The 25,464-nt window shown below is 59.4% G+C and overlaps 1 protein-coding gene across 1 annotated transcript; it reads right to left on the bottom strand.

Annotated features, from left to right (window-relative positions):
• Positions 1-2,355: 2,355 nt before the first annotated feature.
• TF (transferrin) lies at positions 2,356-23,939 on the bottom strand. The gene is made up of 17 exons (XM_075937213.1): positions 23,783-23,939; positions 20,183-20,337; positions 19,830-19,938; positions 16,919-17,104; positions 16,218-16,344; positions 14,913-14,968; positions 13,637-13,809; positions 13,343-13,514; positions 11,577-11,722; positions 11,091-11,184; positions 9,953-9,991; positions 7,478-7,636; positions 6,604-6,754; positions 6,101-6,165; positions 4,647-4,831; positions 3,331-3,517; positions 2,356-2,591 (listed from the first exon to the last, which is right to left on the bottom strand). Exons 1-17 carry the CDS (start codon positions 23,823-23,825, stop codon positions 2,545-2,547), a joined length of 2,094 nt encoding a protein of 697 aa, XP_075793328.1. The 5' UTR covers positions 23,826-23,939; the 3' UTR covers positions 2,356-2,544.
• Between the last annotated feature and the right edge of the window lie 1,525 nt (positions 23,940-25,464).

The following is a 25,464-nucleotide window of genomic DNA, read 5'->3' as shown; positions in this document are numbered from 1 at the left end:
GTAGGGATATATTAGTGTGGTCAATGTACGGATAAGCAAACGTGTATTGGTTAACGCTACAGACCGCGCGCATTCTCCCCCCACCCCCTGCCAGTAAATGTTTTAGGAGGCAGGCTCACAGCCTGGCTCAGTCCCGGGACCGACTCCTGCTGTGGCTCTGCATTTAAAAAGTATTAGGAGCTAGGCAAGCAAGCAGCCAGGCTCAGTTCTAGCTCACACCAGGCCTCCCTGGACAGGGGCTGCTGCCACCACGGGATGACAGGCAGCTGGTCCGCCAGGGGAGCTGGTTTTTAAACTGGCTTCCCTCGCAGACCAGCTCCAGCTTGGCACCCCCCACTGCTGCTTCTGAGATAGAGGCAGCAGCATGGAGTGGCAGGGGTCTCCTCGGGCGTGGGGCCAGAGTGCCCTGGCTGGTCTCTGTCTAAGATCCCTGCTCTGCAGAATTAGGGTACAGGGGCAGGAGAACACCCTGACTTCAGCTCTGCCCTGTCCCCTCCACCCCCCTTCCCTGCACAGCTAGCAGGAGAATGCAGGGAGTAGCTCAAACTGAAGGACAGAGCAAGGGGCGGTGCAGGGGAGCTTTGCACAGTCAGCTAATCAGCTGGAGAAAATGCTTAGGGGGCCAAATTCGGCCCCCAATCCTGAGTATGCCCACCCAGTGAGCTGGCTGTCTAGCCGTGATCCACAGCGGATGCTGCCTGGGTTCCAGGTGAGGATTCCTACAAGCAAGCGAGGGGAGATGTTTCAGACTCCACATATGGTGCCACTTTGGTGACCAAAGATGCTCACGGAGACTTGGATGAACTAACCCTGAGCTTTGAGGGCCTCTCCGGTTCTTCTCCCTGCGTTTTCCGTGGGCTGAACTGCTCAACCTTCATTTTTTTATTTTCCCTTTATTTTTGTTTGTTGTTGCCGCCAGGAAGACAATGTCTGTGGGTCAGAAACTACCCACGTGATACTGTAAAAATGAGATGATTCGTTGTTTCTTCATCGTAAGATTTTATGAAGTTATTTAATTCATTTCTTTAGTTCCTTTTGGGACTTGCACCTGGGGAGGGTGACCCTGTGAAATCCTTGCGGAAACACTGGGTCTCCAGCTCCTTTTCTAGGGGAGTAGGGCTTTTCAGGCACTGGAGAAGGCCAGAGACTTCTAGCCCCTCCAAGGTTACACGGTCATTCAGCAGCCGGCAGGCAGTTGCTGCAGTCTGTAAAACTTTCAACAGCACCAGGGCCATGCCTACCTCCTCTCCGCCACAGGACAGCCCAGCCAGCCCTTCAGAGATGCCCACCGCACGGGGCAGAAGTTTAAAGGACTTTTAAATCACCGGCCCCTGGGGCAGCTGCCCCCTTTATCCTCCCTCCCTCCCTCGCATCCATGGGTGGCCCTGGCTGTAAACCAAAAGCCTCATACCATTGGGTGGAGCTTTGGGAGGGGGCGTGTTGTGGAAAACCCGGAGGGGTCAGTGCCAGCCAAGGACTGTGAGGTCTCAGGAGGGGGGATGCTCAACTGAGGATCAGCACCTCAAGAGTGGGCCTAGGGACCCCAAGACAGGGCCCGGCTGAAAGCACGCAGAGGTTTGCTAGCTAGATCCCCACACAGCAGCCTGGGAGTAGCCAAGACAGGCACTTGGCTGGCCCAGGCATTCTCTGAGAGCTGATGTGTCAGTGCTTCAGAGATAGTAGCTGCTTGGAGACAGCTGTCTCTCCGGAAAAGCATGCAAGCAAGTTTTCCATGGAGCGGCCTCTGCTTCTTGGCTGCTTACGGGTGCCCAGCTCGGCCCCCAGAGATGCTACTCATGTGTCTGTAGTGGAAATTGCAGCTCGGCGTTTCTGACCGTTCCGCTTGGATTTGAACAAGCTGTCCTGGTTAGGGCTACTCTGGGGACGTACTATGCTTTGTATTTCCATTGCATCTGTACAGACACCCTGGAGAGCTTCCAAAGGACTGTGAGAGGCACGCCATACACGGGGGCGCCTGGCAAGGTGTGGGGGAGGAGGGCCCAGGTCACTGTTCCGGGAAGGGGCAAGGCTGAGGACAGCCAGCCCAGCGTGCCCACCTCAGCCCCCAGCCCATAGCGCTGGCCGGAGCCGTGGCAGCGCTCCAGTGGCAATTTAAAGGACTCAGTGCAGGAGCAGTGGTGGCAGCCAGAAACCCCGGGCTCTTTTAAATCACCAGGTCCCAGTGCAATTGCCCCTTTGCACCACCGCCCTATGGGGCAGGCCTGACCATACGCCCTGAAAAGTAAATCCACGCAGCCCTGGGAGGCCGGGCTGGGCTGTGCTGTGTGTGCGATGGCATTCAGTGATAGCTGGGATTCTGCAAATGCCAAAGAATAGCTCAAATCACAGCAAACCCGTGGTTAGACTCAGATTTTATTTGCTGCTCCGGTGGCAGCAGGGAGTTGTAAAAGTCACGAGAACAGGCTGGACTCCTCTTGGAGAGGGAGGAGGGAAGAGACAGCCGCAGAGGGACTCGGCTAGCTACAGTTTGGTGCAGAGAAGGCTACAAGGAATGAAGCTTCTAGGTTTTCCTGGTGGCTCCCGCTAAGCCAAGGTCGTCAAGTCGCTGAATTTGCAGACCTGGAGGAGTTCTGTAAGGGGAAGAGAACAGGCAGGTTCAGACGTTGCTGGCAGCTTGTTTAACCAGAAAACAAACACACCTCACCTCCTCCCAGCCCAGGTTCTGCTAAAGTAACTCTCTCTCCCCGACCCCAGGTTTACATGCACAGTGTGTTCCATCTCTCCTAACCCAGCCTGACGAGTTTGGAATGGGGCGGGGTGTGCATGTTTTGCCTTCTCGGGAGCAGTCTCAGAGGAAAAGCCAAGAACCAAATGGATGGGAAAAATGAACTTGCTGTCTCTACTCCTAAGACATAGGTTCCACAGAACAGGGCTGATTTCCTTAATCCTTGTACAACGAGTTTACAGGAAATCAGATTAAGAAGCCTGTTATTTTGAATTTATTTCAAAATAATGGGCTTCTTATGTAGACTGCGCATAACGTTATTTTGGAATAACGGACCTTATTCCAAAATAACTCTGCTGCGTAGATGTAAAGACCAGCAGATGTATTTGGGCATAAGCTTTCATGGGCAAAAGCCAGTTTTATTTTCTGGTTAAACTGGTTTTTGCCCACAAAAGCTTCTCCCCAAATAAATCTGTTAGCCTTTAAAGGTATCACAGGACTCCTCCTTGTTTTTAAAAGGTATCTTCATAAGTCCTTTCCGACTGGGCAGTGACAGACATGACTCTCTGAAACCCCATGATCTTCATGTCTACCAAGCAGAGAGATGCAGTTCATCCGTGTCTCCTCTGAAGTTTGTTAGTTACCTGATGGTGAGCACTGACTTAAACTAGAGACAGAATCAAAATATTCTTGTCTCAGGAACTCTTTATAGTTTATTCCACTGGGGAGTTGAATCAGGCACTTGGTGGAATCCTTGAACAAAAGGTCCTTGGTGTCAGACTGAAACATCTGGAAGATATCTTTCTGACTGCCATTGCTTCCGTACAATCCCTGAAATACAGGAGTAAAGGGGTAAGTGGCTATAGCAGATGAGAGCAAAGTCAGATCATCAGTATGGTACAAAGCTGGAGATAGTTCTCTCGCCATCAGTAGAACAATTTAAGACAAAAATATTTGCCTGAACATCCAAAAGAACAGGGATGGGAGGAGAATCCACAAAAATCCAGCAGGGATCTCGCCAGGCAGTTTTACCTGGAAAGACCTCAGATACCATGGTGATGGGCAAGATAGAAAGCCCGAATGCAGAGAGCCAGGACTGCAGTCTGAAGCTGCGTCTCAGTAGATGACTGATCTTAATCAGTTTTGGACCTCTAGAAAGAGAGATCTCAAAATACGTATTTCCCTCTTGCCGAGGGCTGGATTCTCCAGTCTCCCTCGATTGCTTTGTGGCTCAAGTGAAGGTGGGCAGAGATGCCCACAGGGTGATTCCTGTTGTGTACCAGGAATCTGCCAGCACAAGAGGAAGGACCTGATCCCCCTCTGCTTTTCCTTCAGCGGCATGAAACGCTATTTGTGCATTCAGCTTTCCAGGAGCGGAGACAGAACACGGTGTGACGTAGTGGGGGGTAACTTGCTGGTGGCTATGCTGGGCAGTGGGTTGTGAGTGAACTCTGCTGTCTGTAGCACGGCCCAGCAGGGCAGGGGGTGAGTCATTATGCAAAGGGGGCTCCAAACCTGTCTGACCAGCTACCCCCCCCCAGGGAGAGGAACAAAGGAAGGTGGAATGCCGCCCCTGGCTGGGGGGCAGGGCTGGAGGAGAGTTGGTTAGTTTCTGTCTGGGATCATGGAGGAAGCAGCCTAGGCAACGGGCTGGGATTTAGGGGCCCAGTCTCCCCCATCTCAAGGGGGACTGAGGCATCCTAGGCCTGCCCTGGAACCAAATTCCATCTGTGCTGTGTCCTGGAGAAGCAATAAACTCCCTTCTGTTCTACCGGCTGGGGGAGTCTGTCTGTGCCACTACGGGGGTGCAGGGGACGGGAACACCCCAACGCGCCGCCACACATGGAAAGAAGCTGAAACTGAGTGAAAGGTTGACGTGCTCTGTTATGCCACTTGCCCCCTCTAAGCGCTAAGTCGGGGAGATAAGAACAAGCGGAATCGACTCTGCCCCCGCACCGACCTGTTGGTTTACTAGCATGCGGCGGACAGCAGGCGCTTTGTCTTCGCGTGTGACCACAGCATGGGAAGGAACTTGAGCCAGGTAGCAAGTCTTGTAATCAGCAGGGGGGGCGCGCCGCCCATCCGGGCACAGTAACTCGAACCGCTCGCTTCTCAGCTTTTGCGCCCAGTCGGCGGTATTGTGTCCTGGCAGGAGGAGGAGGGGGAGCGGTTTGCCAGCTGCAGGCTTTGCTCCGAGTGTGGGCTCGGTGGGAATGGCCGCATGCGCTTGTGTTTGAGACATGCACGTGTCTAGGAGATGTAGGGAGCAGAGCGCAGCAGGAGGCCGGCATACGGGAGACTGTCCGGGCAATCTGGAGGGTTTGTTCACACATCTCCTAGTCACATGCATTCAGCTAGAGGAAGTGTCTAAATCCCCTAGGCTGGCTTGGAGCGCCTCGCCAAGGGTTGGGGAAATGAGTATTGGAGTATTGGATTCTCAGGCCTGCAGACTCTGGCAGGAGCCACAACCCTGCATGAGGCTGTTGAGGGGAAGGTGGGGTTGATCCTGTGGCCAGAGAAGGAGGGAGACAGCCCTGGGACCAGCCTGCCTCGGGGAGCGAGCCTGGCGGGGGTTGTGAAGTCCGAGCCAGGAAGGGCTAAGACTGGCCTCAGCGAGAGCGGGCTTCGTCCCCTCCCCGACACCAGGACTCGGGCCTTAGACTGGAGTGACCGGCCCCCGCGGCGGGAAGCCAGCCCTAGTGTTTGTGCCACCCACATCTGCACGGCTGTGGCCCTGCACAGAGCCCGAGGCTTTGCCCTCCTGGCACCCGATCCGAAGCCCAGCGAAGGTGACGGAAGATTCCCACGGACTTAGCTGGCTTTGGCTTGGGGCCATAGAGCACAGGGGCGAGGAGGAGGAGGGGAGCAGTGCTGCGAGACCCTCAGCGGCGGGGTCTCCCCCACCCACAGCCTGTTCTAGTTTGAGCTCATGGAGAGATCTAGGGCAGGGCTGGGCAAGGTGCGACCCAGGGCGGGATCCAGCCCACCCCACACTTCGCCCCAGCCCGCGGACTGCATGCGGCCGTTTTCTATGTCTGGCCTGCTGCCCGTACCACCGAATTCCCAGGCACTGGCTCAGGGAGCAGGATCCTACTTAAACAGCTCACACTTGCGGCGTGACCTTGGTAGGGGCCGGAGCCGAGAGCCTTTTAAAAGCTGCAGCAACGCAGTAGCTGTGAACCCTTTACTGTGTGTTTAATTCAAAGCCTCTGGCCCCAGACAACTCTGGGGGGGAGCCTAGTCTGGGGGGGAGCCAGCCCGTGACCTCATAGCAAAATTCATTCGGTGCCTCTCTCCCTGCAAAAATTATTCCCTCCCCCCCCCCCCAGCATTCTAGCGCCTAGACCTTTCCAGCCAGCCTGGCTGTGCCACAGGTCCCTGATGGAGTCTGACGCAGGTGCGATAGCTGCGTACCATCGGTGTTCTCACTGACAGTCGTGTGCTTGACAAAGGCCACGTCCCCCTTCTCAACCAGGCACCTGTCAGACACCGAGAGAGGGAGACAAGCGGGAGTTACTGGTGTTTGGACGCGGTAGCCTTGTCCCCAGCGGAGCCCCGCCTGCGTTCCCCCACCGCCCCTCTCAGGACCAGAGGAGAGCTGTGTCCGGGGCGTAAGGAACGTGCGTGCTGTCGTTGCTCTTCATTCGTTTGCTTTGTGGTCGCACGACTCCATTCGCCACCCCCCGACCCCAGGGGGGCGTTTCCAGGGTGAGGACCCTGGCCGTACGCTTCCATAGCGCTAGCCTCAGAGGGGGTGCGGACACCAAAACGAGGACGCACCAGGAGCGGGGCTGATGGGGTTTGCAGGCAGCTGGGAGCAGAAAGATGGCGTCTGCCCCACGGGGCCGAGAGGGAGGAGGAAAGCGGAGTGAGGAGAAGGCAGGGATTCTCAGGTGCGCTGTATTGGAGTCACCTACCGGAAGGCTCCAGTGTATCCATAGTATTGCTCGTTGCTGTTGGCCGCACACACGTAATTTACTGGAAAATTCTTACGGTCCCCCACACACAGCTTGCAGAGCGGTGATTCCGGTGCAGAGCCGGGAGCGCAGCTTTCCAGGAAGTAGTGATCTGCCCGGAGGAACAGAGAGCAGCGGTTGTGTATTTCCTCTCTGGCGCTCGCTTTCCTCTACCCCTTAGCGAGACACTCCACGGGACTCAGCATCAGGCCATGGAGTAATTTCAATGGGTTGGAAAGAAAAGACCCAGGCAATATTTCCTTAGATTGAAGGCTGGGTCTTTTTAAAATACCGTCGGATTCTGTGCTGCACGGATTCAAAGGGAGGTTACAGACAGTGAAGCAGACAGCAAGAAATCTCAGGCATGGGGCAGAAAATCGTGTGCGTGCACCAGTTTTTCAGCAGGAGACTCAAAGCCAATGACAGAGTATTTGTGTTGCTCTCTCCAGCCATAGCTGGGACCAACGCTCTGGAGGACAGCACAAGAAACCCTGCAGCAGGCAGCTGTGGCCAGCTCACAAGGCAATTTCTGCCCAAGCCCTTGTCGATTTCATCCTGTGGTTTGAACACTAGCTGGGCTCGTCATTGGGACAAGCCACCATTGCTCGTTTCACATCGCGAGTCTCTTAGCCACATCCGGCTGCTGCTCCACCAGGGTAGGAAATACTCAAGTCCATCTCCTAGAAACCTTGAGCAAAGCAGCATTTCCCTCTGGCTAGGGCCCAGCCCGCCCCTGCGAGTCACCAGACACTCGCAGGCTGGAAGAGAGCTGCAGGAAGAGCTGTTGTGCGTGCGCCAGGCGCGCTGCGAGAAGTGGGGACGCAAGCGGACTCACCAAATGTACAGTTCGGGGTTTTTTTGTTAATCAAACCCATGGGGACGTTCCAGCCGGCCGTCCTCCCTACACCCGTATGACAGGACTTCTTCCCCTTCAGGTTGTCCCAGGTGAGGGTGGCGTCGGATTTCTTCACCACAGCCACGGCGTAATACGTTTCTGTCACAGAGAAGAAGGAAAAGGAATTGCAGGCAGAGAGATGACCCTGAACCGGGACTGACACCGAAAGTGCTAGAATTCTTTTCACCCCTCCCCTGCTCTACAAACTCAGGGACTCGCAAGAATCCTGCGCTCTCCTATTCCACCTGTCACGCCAGGACACAGGAAGGTTTGCAGGTGTGACGCATTTGGCCCACAACACCTCTCCCGTATTATTCTTCCCACTGTTTAACCTGAGGTCTGGGGTCACTAAATGATTTGCCCACGGCCACCCAGGAATTCTGTGTCGCGGCCAGGGATACAGCATCCAGTCGTGCCCTCAGCTACGAGATCAGCCTGTCTCTGTTTGGGGAACTGTTCCTGCTGACCCGTTTTCTAGTGCTGCATCCCAGGCCTCCTGTCCCCGGGGACCATCCTGGTGAACTGGTTGGCCTGTCGGCGCCCCATATAGACGGTCTCTGCCGCTCGGGGCAGCGCGATGTGGTGTGGGGCAGTCACAGGGCCACACCTGCACCCCTGTGCTAAGGGCGAAGCCCCAGCTCAGACAGACACTGATGCCCCCACTCTCCATGGGCTAAGCCCCCAGCTCCCCACCACAGCCTTCAGCTTCTGGTCCCTCTCAGGCCACGTGCTCCCCTGGGGGGAAGGGCGCAGGAACTGGCCCGGACGTGTCGGTGCTGAGGAACCCCAGGCACGAGTCTGAGCGCGGGCTCGCCTCTTTCCAGGTGCAAAGCCTGGGGGGGGGGGGCTGTTCCTCTCCCCTCCGTTCAGTGCGAGCGGCCCATGCGCCATGAAACGACAGAGGGAAGATGGTTTTCCTCACAAACCGCCACCATGTAGGGTCCGTGCTGCTGCGAGGCCTGGCCAGGCTTCACGGCCCTGCGTACCCCACAACCGGCACCGCACGAGGGCTGCTGCTGCCCCGCCGGGCCCCGCGGGGAGACTCCTCTCCAGTTCTGTGGGCCTTGGGGCTGGCCCATACGCCAGGGGGCTAGTGGCGCCATTTGTCTCTAGGGGCTGGTCTGGCCCGGCAGGCACATGCCACGCAGCTCACGGACAGGCAGCAGCCGGCAGTGCTACTGGTGCAACCACTGGCTGCCGTTAGCAATTCCTGGGGGTGCCCAGCCCCCTCGAGGGGTTTCTGCGAGGCCCAGGAAGTCCAGCCCTCTAGAGAACTTGGGTTCCCTCGGCAGACGAGGCTCCTCTAACGAGTCCACCTCCTCCGGCCAGCAGCCCAGTTTAAACCGAAGACCTTCAGCATTCAAAGTTTGAACCTTCGCCACTCGAACTAGAGAACTACCAGGTGCCGGCTCAGCCCCTCTGGCCCAGCCAACGCAGCGGGAGAAAGACACCAAAAGTTCAGCACAATCCACCTGGCCAGGTGGGCAATGTTACACCCCGGGGTCAGTCTCCTCCTGCCCCCATTCCTTGGGTAAAGCAAAATGCAGGACAATGTAGCACTTTAAAGACTAACGAGATGGTTTATTAGATGATGAGCTTTCGTGGGCCAGACCCACTTCCTCAGATCAAATAGTGGAAGAAAAATAGTGGAAGTTTTAACATGAAAAATTCGACACTCTCCAGGAAGGAATGAACAAACACTCAAACTATCTTACCCATTACCAAGATAGCTTCCCCAATTATCACCTCTAATACCATTAGCTCACAGACATCCCACTCTCCCCACCTCTAATATCATCAATTCACAGACACTTACCTTCCTTCCTCCCCCCCCCCCCCCCACATCTCCCTCCTGTTCTGAAATGTGATTTGTCCTTTTCATATTTGTTCATTTTTTTAATTGTATCCTTTGGTATATATGGTTGTGACTATTTTCTTCCACTATTTGATCTGAGGAAGTGGGTCTGGCCCACGAAAGCTCATCATCTAATAAACCATCTTGTTAGTCTTTAAAGTGCTACATTGTCCTGCATTTTGCTTCAGCTACCCCAGACTAACACGGCTACATTTCTATCACTATTCCTTGGGTAGTTTCACTTGTTCCCCCCAGGACGTACGCTCTTGACCTTGCTTTTCTGTTGTATTTGATGTGCAGTCCTGGGGTCAGATTAACTAGGGTGGGTTGATCGTGTGTGTCGTTCCCTCCTTGTGCGCCTCAGTCGAGATAACGTCTCCCTTTGCCACTGGATCTGTGCACCAAACCATTCCTAAATACACTGGCCCCAGCCGCCCCCTTTGCGGTGAACATCGCCCGCTCATTCCTAACCCTGAGCTTGCTGGTTCTTGACTGAGTCACTGGTTGAGTTTACCCTGGGTCAGGATTTTAGCTTCTGCTCCTCTGTGCCTGGTAATTACCTGTGGGTTCGCTTTCTTTCTGGCATCGTGTCATGTCATCTGCAATGGGAAAGGGGGAGATTCAGTGGCAGGTAATGCTACAAGCAGGTATCCCCAGCGTGGTGTATGGCGCTCGCTCTGGAAAGACTGAGGCGAGGGGGCAAGTTACTTTCTGGAGAAGCCTGAATACGGAGGGGAGAGAGCAGCTGGTCCAATATCTGTCGTATTGGCAGAATGAAGGATCCCCTTCTGGGGCAGCTGCTCGGTAGCCAGACTGGCGCTAGCGGCTCGGAGCCCGTGGCTTCGTGGTGGTGACAAAGGTTAGTCTGCAGTGTTGGCTCGGCTCAGGCATGTGAACAGCCACCCCCACATCGCATGCAGGACGGGACCGTAGTGTGAACCAGGCAGGAGCGCTGGGAGCTACTCCCCTGGGAGACGCGGTTTCCACCGAGCTCGGTGACACCTGGCAGGTGAAGGAGGGGAGACCCCAGCCCCCGCCTCTCCCCTCCACCTTGTTCTGTCCCACCTGCCTCTTCCCAGCACTCCCCAGAGCAGCCCCCCAGCCTGTGCTTCCCCACCGCCGCTGCCGGCGAGCAGAGGAGGGGCGCAGTGCGGACTCCTCCCGCAGGCACCAGCCCTCCTGCCGGCCACTTTGGGAGCGGGTGTCGGGGCGGTGCACACACCCTGCATGCGCCCCCACGTGGCGCCTGTGCTCCCAGCCGTGGCCGTGCGTTTCGATTAAAGCAGCTGTGCTCGACACTGAAGTGTAGACAAAGCCCGAGGGTCGCCAGGTGCCATTGGCCTTTACGGGGGTCCCAGACAGCCCCCACATCTGCACTGCTGAGCCAGAGAGGCCACCTGGGACCACCCTGGCATTGAGTGGAGGCCCCCTGACAGTCAGTGGAGCTGCCCCATGGCAGCCCTCTGCACAGCCCCTGGGGGGAGAGGGGAGCAGTGTGACTCCACTACCCTGCTCCAGCCAGTAGGGGCCACTCTGGATTACACCCAGAACCGCTCCTGCCCAAATCGGCCTGCGACATCCAGAGATTAAAGCCCCTCCCCCCGCCCCGGCTCAAGCTACTTGTGACCAGAATCGGGGCCTCTGGCGGATCACAGTTCAAAGTGCGTTCCCCTCTGACAGCGGCTTGCGCCCACTCACCCCCGTAGTACTCTTCCATGACTGGCACTAAGCCGCACACGCCGGCCGTGTAGACTTGGCCTCCGTCCAGGGACATGGCATCCGCTTCGCCTTTCTGCAAGGAAAACAACTCGTCAGCGAGGAAGCGAAGCCGCTTTCATTCAGCCTGCCCGGCCGGAGCCGAGGCCCTGGCCAAGGTGCTGTCGTGGAAGCGAGGGCCGTGCTACAGGCAGCTCGGCTTGGACTCAGACGACGAGAATTCAGAACCTGTCCAGATGAAACCGTCAGTCACTTTGTAAACGTCAAAAAAAAGTGTCAAGTTAAGAAACTTGTCAGAACTGGCCCTTTTCTGCGCCAAGTCTCCGTTCCAGCGAACTGGCCCGTTCCAGTGAAAAATGGTTTCACTGGCACGTTCCCAACTAGCGCTGCCCAGAGACAGGGCCAGGAAACGGCTCCCCGAGCCGACAGGGGCCCGCAGCGAGCAGTGGGCACAGGAAAAGCCCGTACCATTATCTTGGCAATGCAATCTTCCGTGGTGCTTTCCACGGCGCAGTCCACGCTCCCGCCGCTCACGGCGCTCCATTCGTCACACTTCTCCTTCTCGTGCTTACTCACGGTGCACCACTTCACCTTCCCGGACGGCTCGGGGGTGTCTAGGGAAATCAGAGGTTGACGGAATAAGCCAAAAGCTCGGCTAGCCCTGGAAGCCCCCAGATAACGGATTCTGGGGAGGGCAAGGCTTCCGTCAGCAGCGTCACGGCGCACACATGCTCCCTGCTGCTCGACAGATGCTGGGCTCGCTCCTCAGGTCAATTGGCTGGGTCTGGTTCTCACTCAGCAGGGCACGGAGCAAGAGACAGACTCTGCCATTTGCCTTCGCTCCACTTTGCTTTCACTTGAGCTCTGCTCATTTAGGCCAACTCAGAATCCGGCCCCTGGCTTCATTGGTCACTAAGCACTGGAGGTGCCGTGGGAGAGCCGAGCGTTCTCCTCAGCTCCCCCCGGCCTCCCGGCTCGGGACTTGAGTCGGGTGCAGTTTCATAGCTGAGCAGTTTATTTGCTTTTAAAAAATGCCGTTTTGGGGGGGCAGAAAGCATTTGTGACGCGGGTCGAGTCGCGTTTGTTACCAGTGTCACCTCTCACACCAAAACAGAATCAAAAGCCAGAGACGCCTACACATTTTGTTTGGCATTTTCAAAGGAACTCTTCCAAGCCTGCCTGTAACTTGCATGGAAACGGTTTGTCTCAGCCCGAGACGCTTTCTTTTGGTTTGGTTTTGGGTTTTGTTCAAGCCCCAGCCGTCCAATCCAAATGGCCCACGATTCTGCTGTGAGGTGTTTTCCACGAGCAGCACCGCGGGGGTGGCTGACAGCAAACCGATGGTAAATCATTGTGAGCTCCTAATCAAGGCGAGAAAGCTGCCCCGGGCCCCCAGACAGATTTACTCTTTGACTCTCCAAATGTTTGAGACGGATTCTTGGCCTGTCCCTAGCTCGGCAGCAGACTGCGGGAATCGGCGCCCGCTGCAGGCAGGTCCCAAACAGGCCTGGGGTGACCCCCTGAATCCGAGGAGGGGGGTTCTCCCAGCCGCGGCGCAGAGGCAGGGTGCCCAGCGCCAGCGTGTCTGTGTGTCTGTCACTCTAGGGCAGCCCAGGGGAGGGAGGGAGGCCCAGTGCGGTGGGAAAGGTGACATGGCCACAGCCAGGCCAAAGGGCAGCAAGTGTCCCGGGAAACCCCTAAGACCAATGGCAGGGCTGGTAGTTAGAACGGTGTGTTCCCGCCTCACCATCCTCACCCCATTACTGGAGGGTCAGGATCCCTGTGTTACACGGCACTTACGGCCCAGCCCCAGTGCTGCTGAGCAGCTCCCTGCCTCTCGGAGACCATGGGCTGCGCTCCCGGACCCCTTGCTGGGCCACAGGCTGGGCAGCACCAAGACACTACACTGCCCCTCCCAGGGGAAAGGGGTCGGGAGGTGCCTGCCCAGTCCCAGCCCGTACGTAGCTGGCGAGTAGCCCCAGGACAGAAGGAAACGCGGCTCGTGACTGGCAAGGCAGCTCCATGGCCCTGGCGTCTGATCCCTGGGCCAAGAGAAAGTCCACGAACCGGCTCCGGCGGCGGCAGCGCCAGCTCCCCGAGCCCGCCTGCCGTGGCCAGCTCTCGCCCGCACCCGCACCCGCTCAGAACCACCGGAGAGAAGCGGCGCGAGGCCGCGGCCTCCTAGCGGAGCCTCCCCCACTTCCGCACGTCATGGCCACCCACCCCCGGCTCACCGGGCCTGAGATTCTGAATGTCGGTCCAGTAGTTGTAGCCCAAGTAGAGCTGGGCATCCATCTTCGCAGGGAGGCGGACGAAACCGGTAGCGATGTCCTTAAAGAGCAGGTCCTTCCCGGTAGGCCAGCCGAAGAGCTGGAAGTCGCCTTTGGTGCCCTTGCCGTACCTGGCCTGCGCAGGGGAGACGAGGTCAGGGCATCCCGAGGGGGGGCGGGGTGGGAAAAGTGGAGCGAGCACACAAAGGAGGGGTACCGGAGAGCTGAAGGGGGGCCCAGAAGAGAGGAAGCCAATACCTGGGCCTCAGAGAGGAAGCTCCAGATGTCATTGGCCCGCTCAGCGGTGCTCCGCGTCACGATGGCATGAGCAGCGACTCTGCTCCAGTAACACGTCTCATACTGGTCGACCGGCTTCCGGCTGCCATCTTCACACAGCAGCTCGTAATCGTCTTTCCCGCTTGGGTCATTTTCTGTGAGGGACGGGAGAGCCCAGGTTACAACAGCACCGAGAAGGAAAGGGGCTTGCAGGAATTCCCATTTCAGGAAACTCCCCACTGATTTTGTCCCTGAATGAGAACCAGAAGGGCGACGACTTCCGGCACACGCATTCCCCCCTCGCTGTAGGAAGAGTTGGCATCGTCCCAGGTTCTACGCACTGGGAAGGTTTGGTGACAAAAGTGCTGCCGACAGGCAAAAGTTGCCCAAAGGGAAAAAACGGTCAAATCGTTTTTTCTACCTCCCATTGTCGACATTTCCTGGCCACATGGCTAGCACCCCGATGACAGAGCAAAGCATTGTGGGGAAGCATCCCGCAGTGCAGCGTGGGGGAGGGCAGAGCAGATCCCTGTACTTCTTGGGATTTCCTCATAGCCCTGGGAGTTCCCCATGCTAAGGAATGCCAGAGCAGCACAGCTGTCTCTCCAGCCCTTCACCTCTAGCAACTGCCTGCCTGCTGCTGTGTTCCTAGCAGGGCAGAACAGGAGCACTCCAATGATTTGTTCTTTGTTTGTTCCGAAACAGAGCAGCTCACTCAGCTGTCAGAGTCTTCCCAGAGCTTTGAAAGGAGAGAGACACATGCCTGCAGGGCAGCAGAGCTCACAAAACACTGAGCACAGCCAGCAGGGCAGGCATGGTGGGATCCTGGGGCGGAAGCCAGTTCTCTCCGCAAAACAAATTGCAGAGTCCACCCTACTCTTTGGTGACAATAAAGGGAAAGGAAAAAACAAAAGTTTCTTGCAGGGCTGGAAGTTTTTTGTCACCAGAAGTGGGTGTTTTCCTGACAAAAGTTGCATTGCAGTGTAAACACGCTCACTCTTTTGTTGCCAAAAGGCAGGTTTTGGTGACAAAACGTGCCAGTTGTAGACAAGCCCTAGAGGTGAAATCTAATTTCTCTGCTGATTATTTAGCAATCAGGCCCATAGCATACAGAACGTGGTCCCGCTGAGAGCCCAAGGAAAAAGAGACTCGGGATAAACCGGGAGAAAAATGAAGGCAGGTGCAATGCAGACAGAATTCGAGGACAGCGTCCCAGTGAAAGCCCTGACCAGAAAGTAGTGATATGGGACCTGCCTACCTTCAACAGTTGTGTGCTTGACAAAGCTGACTTCTCCGGCTCCGTCTTTCAGACACCTGGAAGGAGGAAATAAAGCAGACGGGGAAAGGAGGACAGTGAAACACTGCGCTTGCTGTTCATCTCAGGTCATCCCTATATGTTTCAGACAGCCACCTTGGATGCAAGCCTCAGCTGCGTGAGAGTTTGTCTCCCCAAAACGCCGCATGGCTCAGGAAACGAAATGCAGAGGCAGAGAGGAATTGCACAATGAAAGTCATCAGGAGTAGTCCAATGGTTTCTCTGTACTAGGGGGCTACGTCGAGACTGGCATGATTTTCCGGAAATGCTTTTAATGGAAAAGTTTTCCGTTAAAAGCATTTTCGGAAAAGAGCGTCTAGATTGGCACAAACGCTTTTCCGCAAAAGCACTTTAGATTGGCGGGGATGCTTTTCCGCAAAGACGCGCTTTTCCGCAAAAAAGCCCCAATTGCCATTTTCACCATCGGGGCTTTTTCGCGAAAAACAAATCTGAGCTGTCTACACTAGCCCTTTTGTGCAAAAGCTTTGCGCAAAAGGACTTTTGCCCGAATGGGAGCAGCATGGTATTTCCGCAGGAAGCACTGATTTCTTACAGTAGGATGTCAGTGCTTTTGTGGAAATTCAAGCGGCCAGTGTAGACAGCTGGCAAGTTTTTCCGGAAAAGCGGCTGATTTTCTGGAAAAACTGGCCAGTCTAGACACAGCCGGGATGTAATAGTGGAGTAGATTAACCGGTGGAGTAGATTAACCGATGAGCAAAAGCTGATAGGTTAATACTATAGACTACACACATTTCCCCCCCCCCCCCCCACCAGTAAATGGTTGGTCAGGCAGTCTCTCTCTCTCTCTCTCTCTCTCTCTCTCTCTCTCTCTCTCTCACTCACACTCACACTCACACTCACACTCACACTCACACTCACACACACACTCACACACACAGGCTGCCTGGGGACTATAGTCAACTAACCGATAAGAATTCATGAGGTTAATTGACTATTCAATTAACTGATATTTACCATTCCTTCTCTGGACTGCCATGTCAATATCTGGCCACTCACTATCTGTTTGTAGGAGCTAGGAGCCCTCATAAGTTGCATGCTCAACATGGGAGTAGGGTGCGTCTTCCATTGTGCAACAGAAACCCAGGAGACCCCCCCCCCTCCCAATTACAACTGTAGCAATGTCAGGAGACCCCCTAGTTACAGCCCAGCTGTCCCTCGACACAGTGAAAACGGAGGCGGTGGGAGGGGAGGGACAAATAGGACCAGAGAAAAATAACTTTCACTCACTGAAAGGCTCCAGAATATCCAGAATAAGGCCCAGTACGGGAACATGACCCACGGCATAAGGCGCACAGATTTGGTTCATTTGCGGGGGCACCAGGGACGCAGGAGGCTGAGAAAAACTGGGCCACAGCTATGGAAAAAGACAGGTAGTAGTTACTGGCAGGTTCATCCTTTGCCATACGACCCTCTCCCAGCAAGGAGACTTGGTGTAGGCGTGTGGGCTGTTTGGAGGGGACAGCCATGTGGCAGAGAGGGGATGTGCAGACTGTCTGTAGTCAGATGACTTTGGGAGGGGTGCTTTGGTTAAGGGGAGGTTGGAAAGTCGGCATCTCCCGTGGGGCAGAGTTAAGGGTCTGGCCTGTGGGCTGGCAGCAGTGCAGGGGGCTGTGTGTGGAGGAGTTATCGATCCACTTCCTCGGGTTTGTGTCAGGATGGCGTAGGACATGGGCAGCCATTTCAACGGCTGCACAACAGCGGTTTTGGAGTGTCACCGTGTAGAAGATGATTAATTCCAAGGCAAGGAAGCGGTCGTGGAAATGCCCTTACTGCTGGCGGAGGAGGGAGAAGAGACACTTAGGAAGTGTGAATGGTTCTGTTGGTTTCTGAGTTCCCCAAAAGTTCCGTTGCTTGCTCCCTTCCCCCCCCCCCCCAACATGTCTTCCCCACAGCCGGCTTAATGTTCACTTAGCTCTTCCCCGTCTCACCGTGGGTTATGGGGGTTTTTCTGTCCCAGGGTAAGATTGCCTTTTTCACCAGGGTCCCAATGGGAATCACCCAGCCGGCAGACCTGTCCAGCCCTGTGTGGCAGGATTTCTTCCCTTGCAGGTCCCTGACGGTGAAGGCGGTTCCTTTCTTCACTACGGCCACACTGTAGTAGCTGGTGGTTGCGTCTGTAAGGGAGAGAGGAGAAAAAGCAGGCAAGCATTGGTACAACGAAACAAGCAAACAGAAATGGCATCTCCCAAGTCACACAGATCCTGGCTTTGGGAAGCCAAGTCCAACATTTTCAAACCTCTGGCAATGTAGCAAGACTCCAGACCCCTTTCTCCTGTTCAGTGTGACTCGGTCGCCATGCCGACAGCAATCGGATTGTAGTGGTTGGAGAGAACAGACTGTTAAATGCTCTAATTCTTATTACCGGTATTTCCTAAGGGCTCTCATCTGTGAATGGATTTGATACAAGTGTGCTGCTGTTACTACAGGCTGAACCTCGCTAGCCCAGAACTCTCTGGCGTGGTGTGACGTAGTGGGGGTACCTTGCTGGTTGCTGTGCTGGGCAGTGTTGCTGTGAGTGACCTCCACTGTCTGCAGCACGGCCCAGCAGGCCAGGGGATGAGTCATTATGCAAGGGGGCTTCGAACCTGTCTGACCAGTGATCTCCCAGGGAGCGGAACAAGGGGAAGAAGGGGAGTGGAGCCCTGGCTGGGGGCAGGGCTGGAAGTGAGTGAGTTGGTTGCTCTCTGGGAGCATGGAGGAGACAGCCTAGGGAAAGGGGCTGGAATTTAGGGACTGCCCTGGAACCAGATTCCATCTGTGCTGTATCCTGGAGAAGCAATAAACCACCTCTATTCTACTGGCTGGGGGAGTCTCTTCGTGCCATTACGGGGGTGCAGGAGATGGGAAAACCCCAACGCACCGCCACACGTGGTCTGGCTTGACTGGAGTTAGCCGGATGGCCACTTATCACGGGCGTGCCCCACAGCCAGCGGCTCTTACCCTCGTGATAAGCCTCCGATGGCAGGAGAGCGGCTCGCACGCGCAGAGACGCCGTGGGGGAGTCAGATTTGCAGGGCTGGACTCTAAACTGGGTCTGGTACGATTCACTCCACGGCGAATATTGCAGCGGAGGCAACAGTCACGCTCGACCCCGGTACCTTTACACCCTCTACCTACACACACCGAAGACGAGCTCTGCGTGGCTGGCGAGCACGTCTCTCCCCCCAGTGGAGCAGCCTGTCCAATAAAAGAGTCGCCCTCTGCCACTCTGTGGGTCTCATACCCTGAGGCCACCCTGGCTCCCCCAACACTGCCGATTGCGGGGTGCTGTCGCTCTCTAGCCTCTGCTAGTGGTTGACTCAGAGCTTGAGGATTTGCCCATTGGCTTAGCTCAGCTGCTGGCCCCAGGGGAGCACGTGATGGACCCAAGAGGCAGGAAAACGAGGCAGGGAGCAGGACAGGCCCTTGCTGCTCTCCACCGGCGCTTGGTAAACTGAAAGCCTTGGGGGTTTGCTCCCCCTGTGCCTGCCAGGGGCAGACAGTCACTAAGGCGCAGGAACCTTCCAACCCTTCCAACAGGCTCCTGCTCTCTGCTTCCCGGCCATGCCGTGGCTCCCGGGTCGTACTCCAGGCCTGCGGAGACTCCCTGCCCTAGTGATCCCCAAGGAGCATGAAGGCAGGGCAGGGGGAGGCAAGCCCCACCCCTTCCCTGCCCCCTGGGAGGCGGGGCAGTGCATGCTCCTCCCTTCCACCCATGGGAAGGGGAGGGGGCAGGCGCACGCTCCCACAGCCTCCCGGCCCCAGCGGAGGGCGCGCTGCACGGCCCAGCCACGCCCAGCCCGCCCTCTGGAGCGCTGGGGAGGGAGGAGCTGGGCGGGGCTCGGCCAGGCGCCCTGCCCCACGCTCCAGGGCTGGAGAGGCTGGGTTGGGCCGGGCCACACGGAGCACTGGGGAGGTTGGAGGACGTGCCACGTGGCCAGGCCTGGCCTCCCCGTCCTCGGAGCAGCAGCAGGGCGGGTGCTGGGGCAGCAGCACTCCGCCCCCCAGCGCACCTCCAGCAGGCACTAGGGGCGGAGCGTGGGCGGGGCCATGCAGCGCCCCCCCCACGTACCCGCCGCCCCGCGAGAGGCCAGGTCGCAGCAGCTCAATGGAGTGCCATGGCGGGGCGGTGCGGAGAGGGAGGAGGCTTTGGGACAGAACCACCAGCACCACCTGCCGTAGCCTCCTCTGTCCCCTGCAGGGCCGAGCTCAGCCCGGGGCGGGCAGGGGAGGGAAAGCGTCTGCTCCCTGGAGCTCTCCGGGCCCACCGTGAAAGGCCCTGCCAGTGCGGCTCAGCAGCAATGGCCGCCTGGTTGACTGGGGTTGTGGGGCGCAGGGGAAGCGCTAACGTCCGTCTGCTCTAGCACGGCTCCACCATCTTCCGGGAAAGGGACTCGAGCCGGCCTGGGTCACTGGGAAGGGATGAAGCACGACCCAGACAGCGCACAGAAGAGGCCAAAGCCTCCGGCCAGTCCGAAAGCAGGAGGCTTAGGGCAGGCCCGTCTGGTCGCGGGGAAGGAGAGGGGATCGGCGTGGGTGGAGTGACGGAGCCAGTGCTGCTGGCCCCAGAGGAGCACGTGATGGACCCAAGAGGCAGGGAGCAGGACAGGCCCTTGCCGCTTTCCCCAGGCGTGTTGCGCTGGATTCTCAGCGTGCGCAAACCGACCACTGGCTGCGGCCGCTGCGCACAGGGAAGGCTGGCTCAGGCCGGGCCCAGTTCGGAAGCAGCACAGAAGTTAGCACCTGACTTGACTGGCGTTCGTGCTTCCCACTTTGCCGGAGTTGTACCGAAGTATTGCCGGCTCGCACCCGGCTGCTCCAAGTGCCACCCGCGTCCGGTCAACACCAGGGCCAACGTACCTTTTCCCGTGCCGTAGGCCTCAGCCACGATCGGCTTCAGTTTGTACGGGGCGAGGTGTGCTTCGAAGATGTGACCGCCATCCAGACTGATGGCATCTGCATTATCCTCCTGAAACACAAGAGGGTTAAGCCAGGGGTGGGTGCAGGCATCAGGGGCCAGAAGCCATGGGCATGAATGAACCGAGCCTCTCTCTGGGTCCTTCCCGGCCGAGGCGCTGCCGTCCCCATGGAGCCAGGGAAGGAAATCAGAGCCTGAGAGGAGAGTGAAGCCTTCATCCCCGAGGAGGCAAATGGACCCAGCAGGACAAGCTGTCCCACCCAGCCCCGGGCCTGCTCTGTTGCTGGTGACTTACCGCAATGGCACTTATGCAGTCCAGGTGGCTGGCTTTCTTCACGCAGGCTAATGCCGGGATCACGTCGGCCATGTTCTCCTTCAGTTTCACACACTTACTCTGCTCCAGGTCGGATATCGTGCACCACCGGACGGAGGACTCAGCAGAGCAGAACACTGTGGAGAAAGCCAAGAGCACTAAGCAGCTGTTTCATGACCCTCAGCCCTAGAGAGAACCAGCATCCCTCCCTCCAGGCGTAGGTCTCCTGCGAGATGCCCTGCCCATGCCGGGGGCAGGACCCTGAGGCTGGGGGGTGCTGTGTGCTGGTTCCTTACATCTAGAGTCAAGAGGCTGCAAAGGGCTAAACTCTCCCCGATGCCTCTAACGGAGTGACCGCCGGGCGGATTTGGCCCAGAGTGTGGGGGGCTGATACTTCTATGTGCCGGCTCGCGCTGACTGGCCACTGATGCCCAGGAGATTTCGGGGAACCTCCTCGCCCCGAGTCAAATGCAGGTTTGTGCTCTTAGGGGCAACGGCTCCTCGTTCGAGGTGAGGAAGAAACGGGACCAAGTGCGACCGACCTTCTGTCCCCCAGAGTTAAGTGTCCGTGGCGTGAGCGAGAGCAGCATTGCTGTACACACCGGCCCCTCTTCCCAACCCTCCGGATTGCTGTACACACCGGCCCCTCTTCCCAACCCTCCGGATTGCTGTACACACCGGCCCCTCTTCCCAGCCCTCCGGATTGCTGGACACACCGGCCTCTCTTCCCAGCCCTCCGGATTGCTGGACACACCGGCCTCTCTTCCCAGCCCTCCGGATTGCTGGACACACCGGCCCCTCTTCCCAGCCCTCCGGATTGCTGGACACACCGGCCCCTCTTCCCAGCCCTCCGGATTGCTGGACACACCGGCCTCTCTTCCCAGCCCTCCGGATTGCTGGACACACCGGCCTCTCTTCCCAGCCCTCCGGATTGCTGGACACACCGGCCTCTCTTCCCAGCCCTCCGGATTGCTGGACACACCGGCCTCTCTTCCCAGCCCTCCGGATTGCTGGACACACCGGCCTCTCTTCCCAGCCCTCCGGATTGCTGGACACACCGGCCCCTCTTCCCAGCCCTCCGGATTGCTGTACACACCGGCCTCTCTTCCCAGCCCTCCGGATTGCTGTACACACCGGCCTCTCTTCCCAGCCCTCCGGATTGCTGTACACACCGGCCTCTCTTCCCAACCCTCCGGATTGCTGTACACACCGGCCTCTCTTCCCAGCCCTCCGGATTGCTGTACACACCGGCCTCTCTTCCCAGCCCTCCGGATTGCTGTACACACCGGCCTCTCTTCCCAGCCCTCCGGATTGCTGGACACACCGGCCTCTCTTCCCAACCCTCCGGATTGCTGTACACACCGGCCTCTCTTCCCAGCCCTCCGGATTGCTGTACACACCGGCCTCTCTTCCCAACCCTCCGGATTGCTGTACACACCGGCCTCTCTTCCCAGCCCTCCGGATTGCTGGACACACCGGCCTCTCTTCCCAGCCCTCCGGATTGCTGGACACACCGGCCTCTCTTCCCAGCCCTCCGGATTGCTGGACACACCGGCCTCTCTTCCCAGCCCTCCGGATTGCTGGACACACCGGCCTCTCTTCCCAGCCCTCCGGATTGCTGGACACACCGGCCTCTCTTCCCAGCCCTCCGGATTGCTGGACACACCGGCCCCTCTTCCCAGCCCTCCGGATTGCTGGACACACCGGCCTCTCTTCCCAGCCCTCCGGATTGCTGTACACACCGGCCTCTCTTCCCAGCCCTCCGGATTGCTGTACACACCGGCCTCTCTTCCCAACCCTCCGGATTGCTGTACACACCGGCCTCTCTTCCCAGCCCTCCGGATTGCTGTACACACCGGCCTCTCTTCCCAACCCTCCGGATTGCTGGACACACCGGCCTCTCTTCCCAGTCCTCCGCCTTGGCCGATGGCTCTGAAAAGGCCGGGCCGGTTTCCTTTGGAGAGTCCCTCGTCTAAAGTGCCCCTCGCTCCCGCCCCTGCTGAGTCGAGTCCCAGGGCCCGGGGAGGGGAGGGATGTGGTCAGGGAGGTGGCCTGGTTAGCACAGGGACAGGGGCCGGGGAGGGGAGGGATGTGGTCAGGGAGGTGGCCTGGTTAGCACAGGGACAGGGGCCGGGGAGGGACGCGGTCAGGGAGGTGTCCTGGTTAGCACACGGACAGGGGCCGGGGAGGGGAGGGACGCGGTCAGGGAGGTGTCCTGGTTAGCACACGGACAGGGGCCGGGGAGGGGAGGGACGCGGTCAGGGAGGTGGCCTGGTTAGCACAGGGACAGGGGCCGGGGAGGGGAGGGATGTGGTCAGGGAGGTGGCCTGGTTAGCACAGGGACAGGGGCTGGGGAGGGACGCGGTCAGGGAGGTGTCCTGGTTAGCACACGGACAGGGGCCGGGGAGGGGAGGGACGCGGTCAGGGAGGTGTCCTGGTTAGCACAGGGACAGGGGCCGGGGAGGGGAGGGACGCGGTCAGGGAGGTGTCCTGGTTAGCACACGGACAGGGGCCGGGGAGGGGAGGGACGCGGTCAGGGAGGTGTCCTGGTTAGCACACGGACAGGGGCCGGGGAGGGGAGGGACGCGGTCAGGGAGGTGTCCTGGTTAGCACACGGACAGGGGCCGGGGAGGGGAGGGACGCGGTCAGGGAGGTGGCCTGGTTAGCACAGGGACAGGGGCCGGGGAGGGGAGGGACGCGGTCAGGGAGGTGGCCTGGTTAGCACAGGGACAGGGGCCGGGGAGGGGAGGGACGCGGTCAGGGAGGTGGCCTGGTTAGCACAGGGACAGGGGCCGGGGAGGGGAGGGACGCGGTCAGGGAGGTGTCCTGGTTAGCACACAGACAGGGGCCGGTTCGTCGTGAGCGTGGCCGGCCCCCGGCACGAAGGGAAGCGGGAGCCCAGAGAGCGGGGCCGCAAGGGCAGGAGACGGGGTCACAGTCACTCCTCACACCAGACCATTGTCACAGCCTCTGCGAGACCCTGCCAAGCCACCCGGGGGTTCTGGGGAGAGCATGTCCCGTGCTGTCAGGCAGGGTCTGGGGGCATCTGATGGGACGTGTCCCTTTGCAAGACAGCGGGTCAGAGCCGGACCGCAGGGCAGAACCCGGGACTGGGGGCAGGGGGGTCGGAGCCTCAGGGCAGAACCCGGGGCGGGGGGGGGCAGAGCCGCTGGGCAGAACCCGGGACTGGGGGGGGGGGCAGAGCCGCTGGGCAGAACCCGGGACTGGGGGGGGGGGCAGAGCCGCTGGGCAGAACCCGGGGCGGGGGAGACCGGCCGGAGCCTGCCCGCTGTCCCGTAGCCGAGTCCCGGCCGGGCGCTCTCGGAGGGTCCCCGCGCAGGGGGGAGGTCTCGGCCGGGGCAGGACCCGGGACTGCCCAGGAGACGCAGCCGCAGCGCAGCCCGGCCCTCGCCGCTCTCCTCGGCCGGGGGTGCGCCCCGGTGGGTGTCGCCGGGGCCGGGGCAGGCTGGGGGGGGGCAGGGGTCCCTGGCGCGGGGCTGACCCAGCTGCGCCCCCCGCGCGCCCCGCCCGGTCTCTCCCCCGCCCTCGCCGCGGTGCCGGGGCCGGGCCCGGGGCACTTACCCAGGAGCGCCCAGGCCAGGGCGGCGCGGGGCGCGAACCGCATCCTTGTGTCGGGGGCTGCGCTCGGAGCCGGGTCCCTGCGGGGCTGCCGGGCTGCGCGCTGCCTTTATAGCGGCCGGGCTCGCGGGGTGTTTACCCGCCTGCTTTCCCAATAGCCCCCGCCCCGCCCCACTCGGCCGCCCGGCGGGGGCGGGAGCAGCGCAGGTGCCTGGCCCCCCCCGGGGTGCAGACGGGAAAGGCCCGGGTTGGGTCATTGCAACTGCTGCTGGGGCTGAACTGGGGGGGGGGAGGGGCGATTCCTCTGTCCCTGCCGCCCCCGGCCTCGGGAATCAGCCAAGTTCGCCCGGCCAGCGAGCCCGCGCCCCATTCACTCGGGCTCTCCCCCACGTGGCAGGCCTGGCCTGGGCCCCCCCGGACCCCCACAGCCCAGCGTGCCACCCCTGCGCTGCGGGAGCGGAGCGGGCAGAGCGGCCTTTGCAGCCCCAGCCCAGGGAGGATCCAAAGGGCTTTGCTGACCCGCTGAACGACTCACCCCTGCCTCGCCAGGGCCCCCGCTCTGGGCCAGTGCCGGTGTAGTAAAACACAGTTCCTCTGAATTTGTGACCCATGGACCAGGAGCCCAAGGCAAATCACCAGCATCCCCTGAGTCCGTTAGACAGGAGGTAGCAAATTGAGAGATTTTTCTACCAAAAAACACAGTTCCTCTGAATTTGCAACCAGCCAGCAAAGGTAGCAATTCCTGAGCAGTTATACCGAATGTCATGTTTGTTTGACAGAAACTGTGACCGTCACAAAAACGGAGCGGTTTCACTTTTTGCCTATACACCGGCCCTGGGCTCCCCCGCGAGCCCCTTGGCCCTTCGCAGGGCTGGGCCCTGCAGCTGCCCGGGCACGGGGAGAACTGCCGGGAGCAGCTCTAGGAGCGAAGGGTTGGCGCTAACAGTGCCCAGCCGCGGGTGGCTCAACACATCCTCTCCCGGCTCCTCCACTGACTGCTCCTTCCTGTGCCGCCTCCGGCCACCGGGTCAGCGGCTGGGATCGTTCCTCGCTCGCCCCGTCCCGAATCCCCTCCGGCCACCGGGTCAGCAGCTGGGATCTCTCGCCGCTCACCCCGTCCCGAATCCCCTCCGGCCACCGGGTCAGCGGCTGGGATCGCTCGCCGCTCGCCCCGTCCCGAATCCCCTCCGGCCACCGGGTCAGCGGCTGGGATCTCTCGCCGCCCGCCCCGTCCCGAATCCCCTCCGGCCACCGGGTCAGCGGCTGGGATCGCTCGCCGCCCGCCCCGTCCCGAATCCCCTCCGGCCACCGGGTCAGCGGCTGGGATCGCTTGCCGCTCGCCCCGTCCCGAATCCCCTCCGGCCACCGGGTCAGCGGCTGGGATCTCTCGCCGCCCGCCCCGTCCCGAATCCCCTCCGGCCACCGGGTCAGCGGCTGGGATCGCTCGCCGCCCGCCCCGTCCCGAATCCCCTCCGGCCACCGGGTCAGCGGCTGGGATCGCTCGCCGCTCGCCCCGTCCCGAATCCCCTCCGGCCACCGGGTCAGCGGCTGGGATCGCTCGCCGCCCGCCCCGTCCCGAATCCCCTCCGGCCACCGGGTCAGCGGCTGGGATCGCTCGCCGCCCGCCCCATCCCGAATCCCCTCCGGCCACTGGGTCAGCGGCTGGGATCGCTCGCCGCCCGCCC

This window comes from Pelodiscus sinensis, chromosome 10 (genome assembly GCF_049634645.1).
Source record: "Pelodiscus sinensis isolate JC-2024 chromosome 10, ASM4963464v1, whole genome shotgun sequence".
NCBI classification, from domain to species: Eukaryota; Metazoa; Chordata; order Testudines; family Trionychidae; genus Pelodiscus; species Pelodiscus sinensis.
Note: the sequence above shows the minus strand (reverse complement) of the source record. Positions and strands in the feature narration are given on the sequence as shown.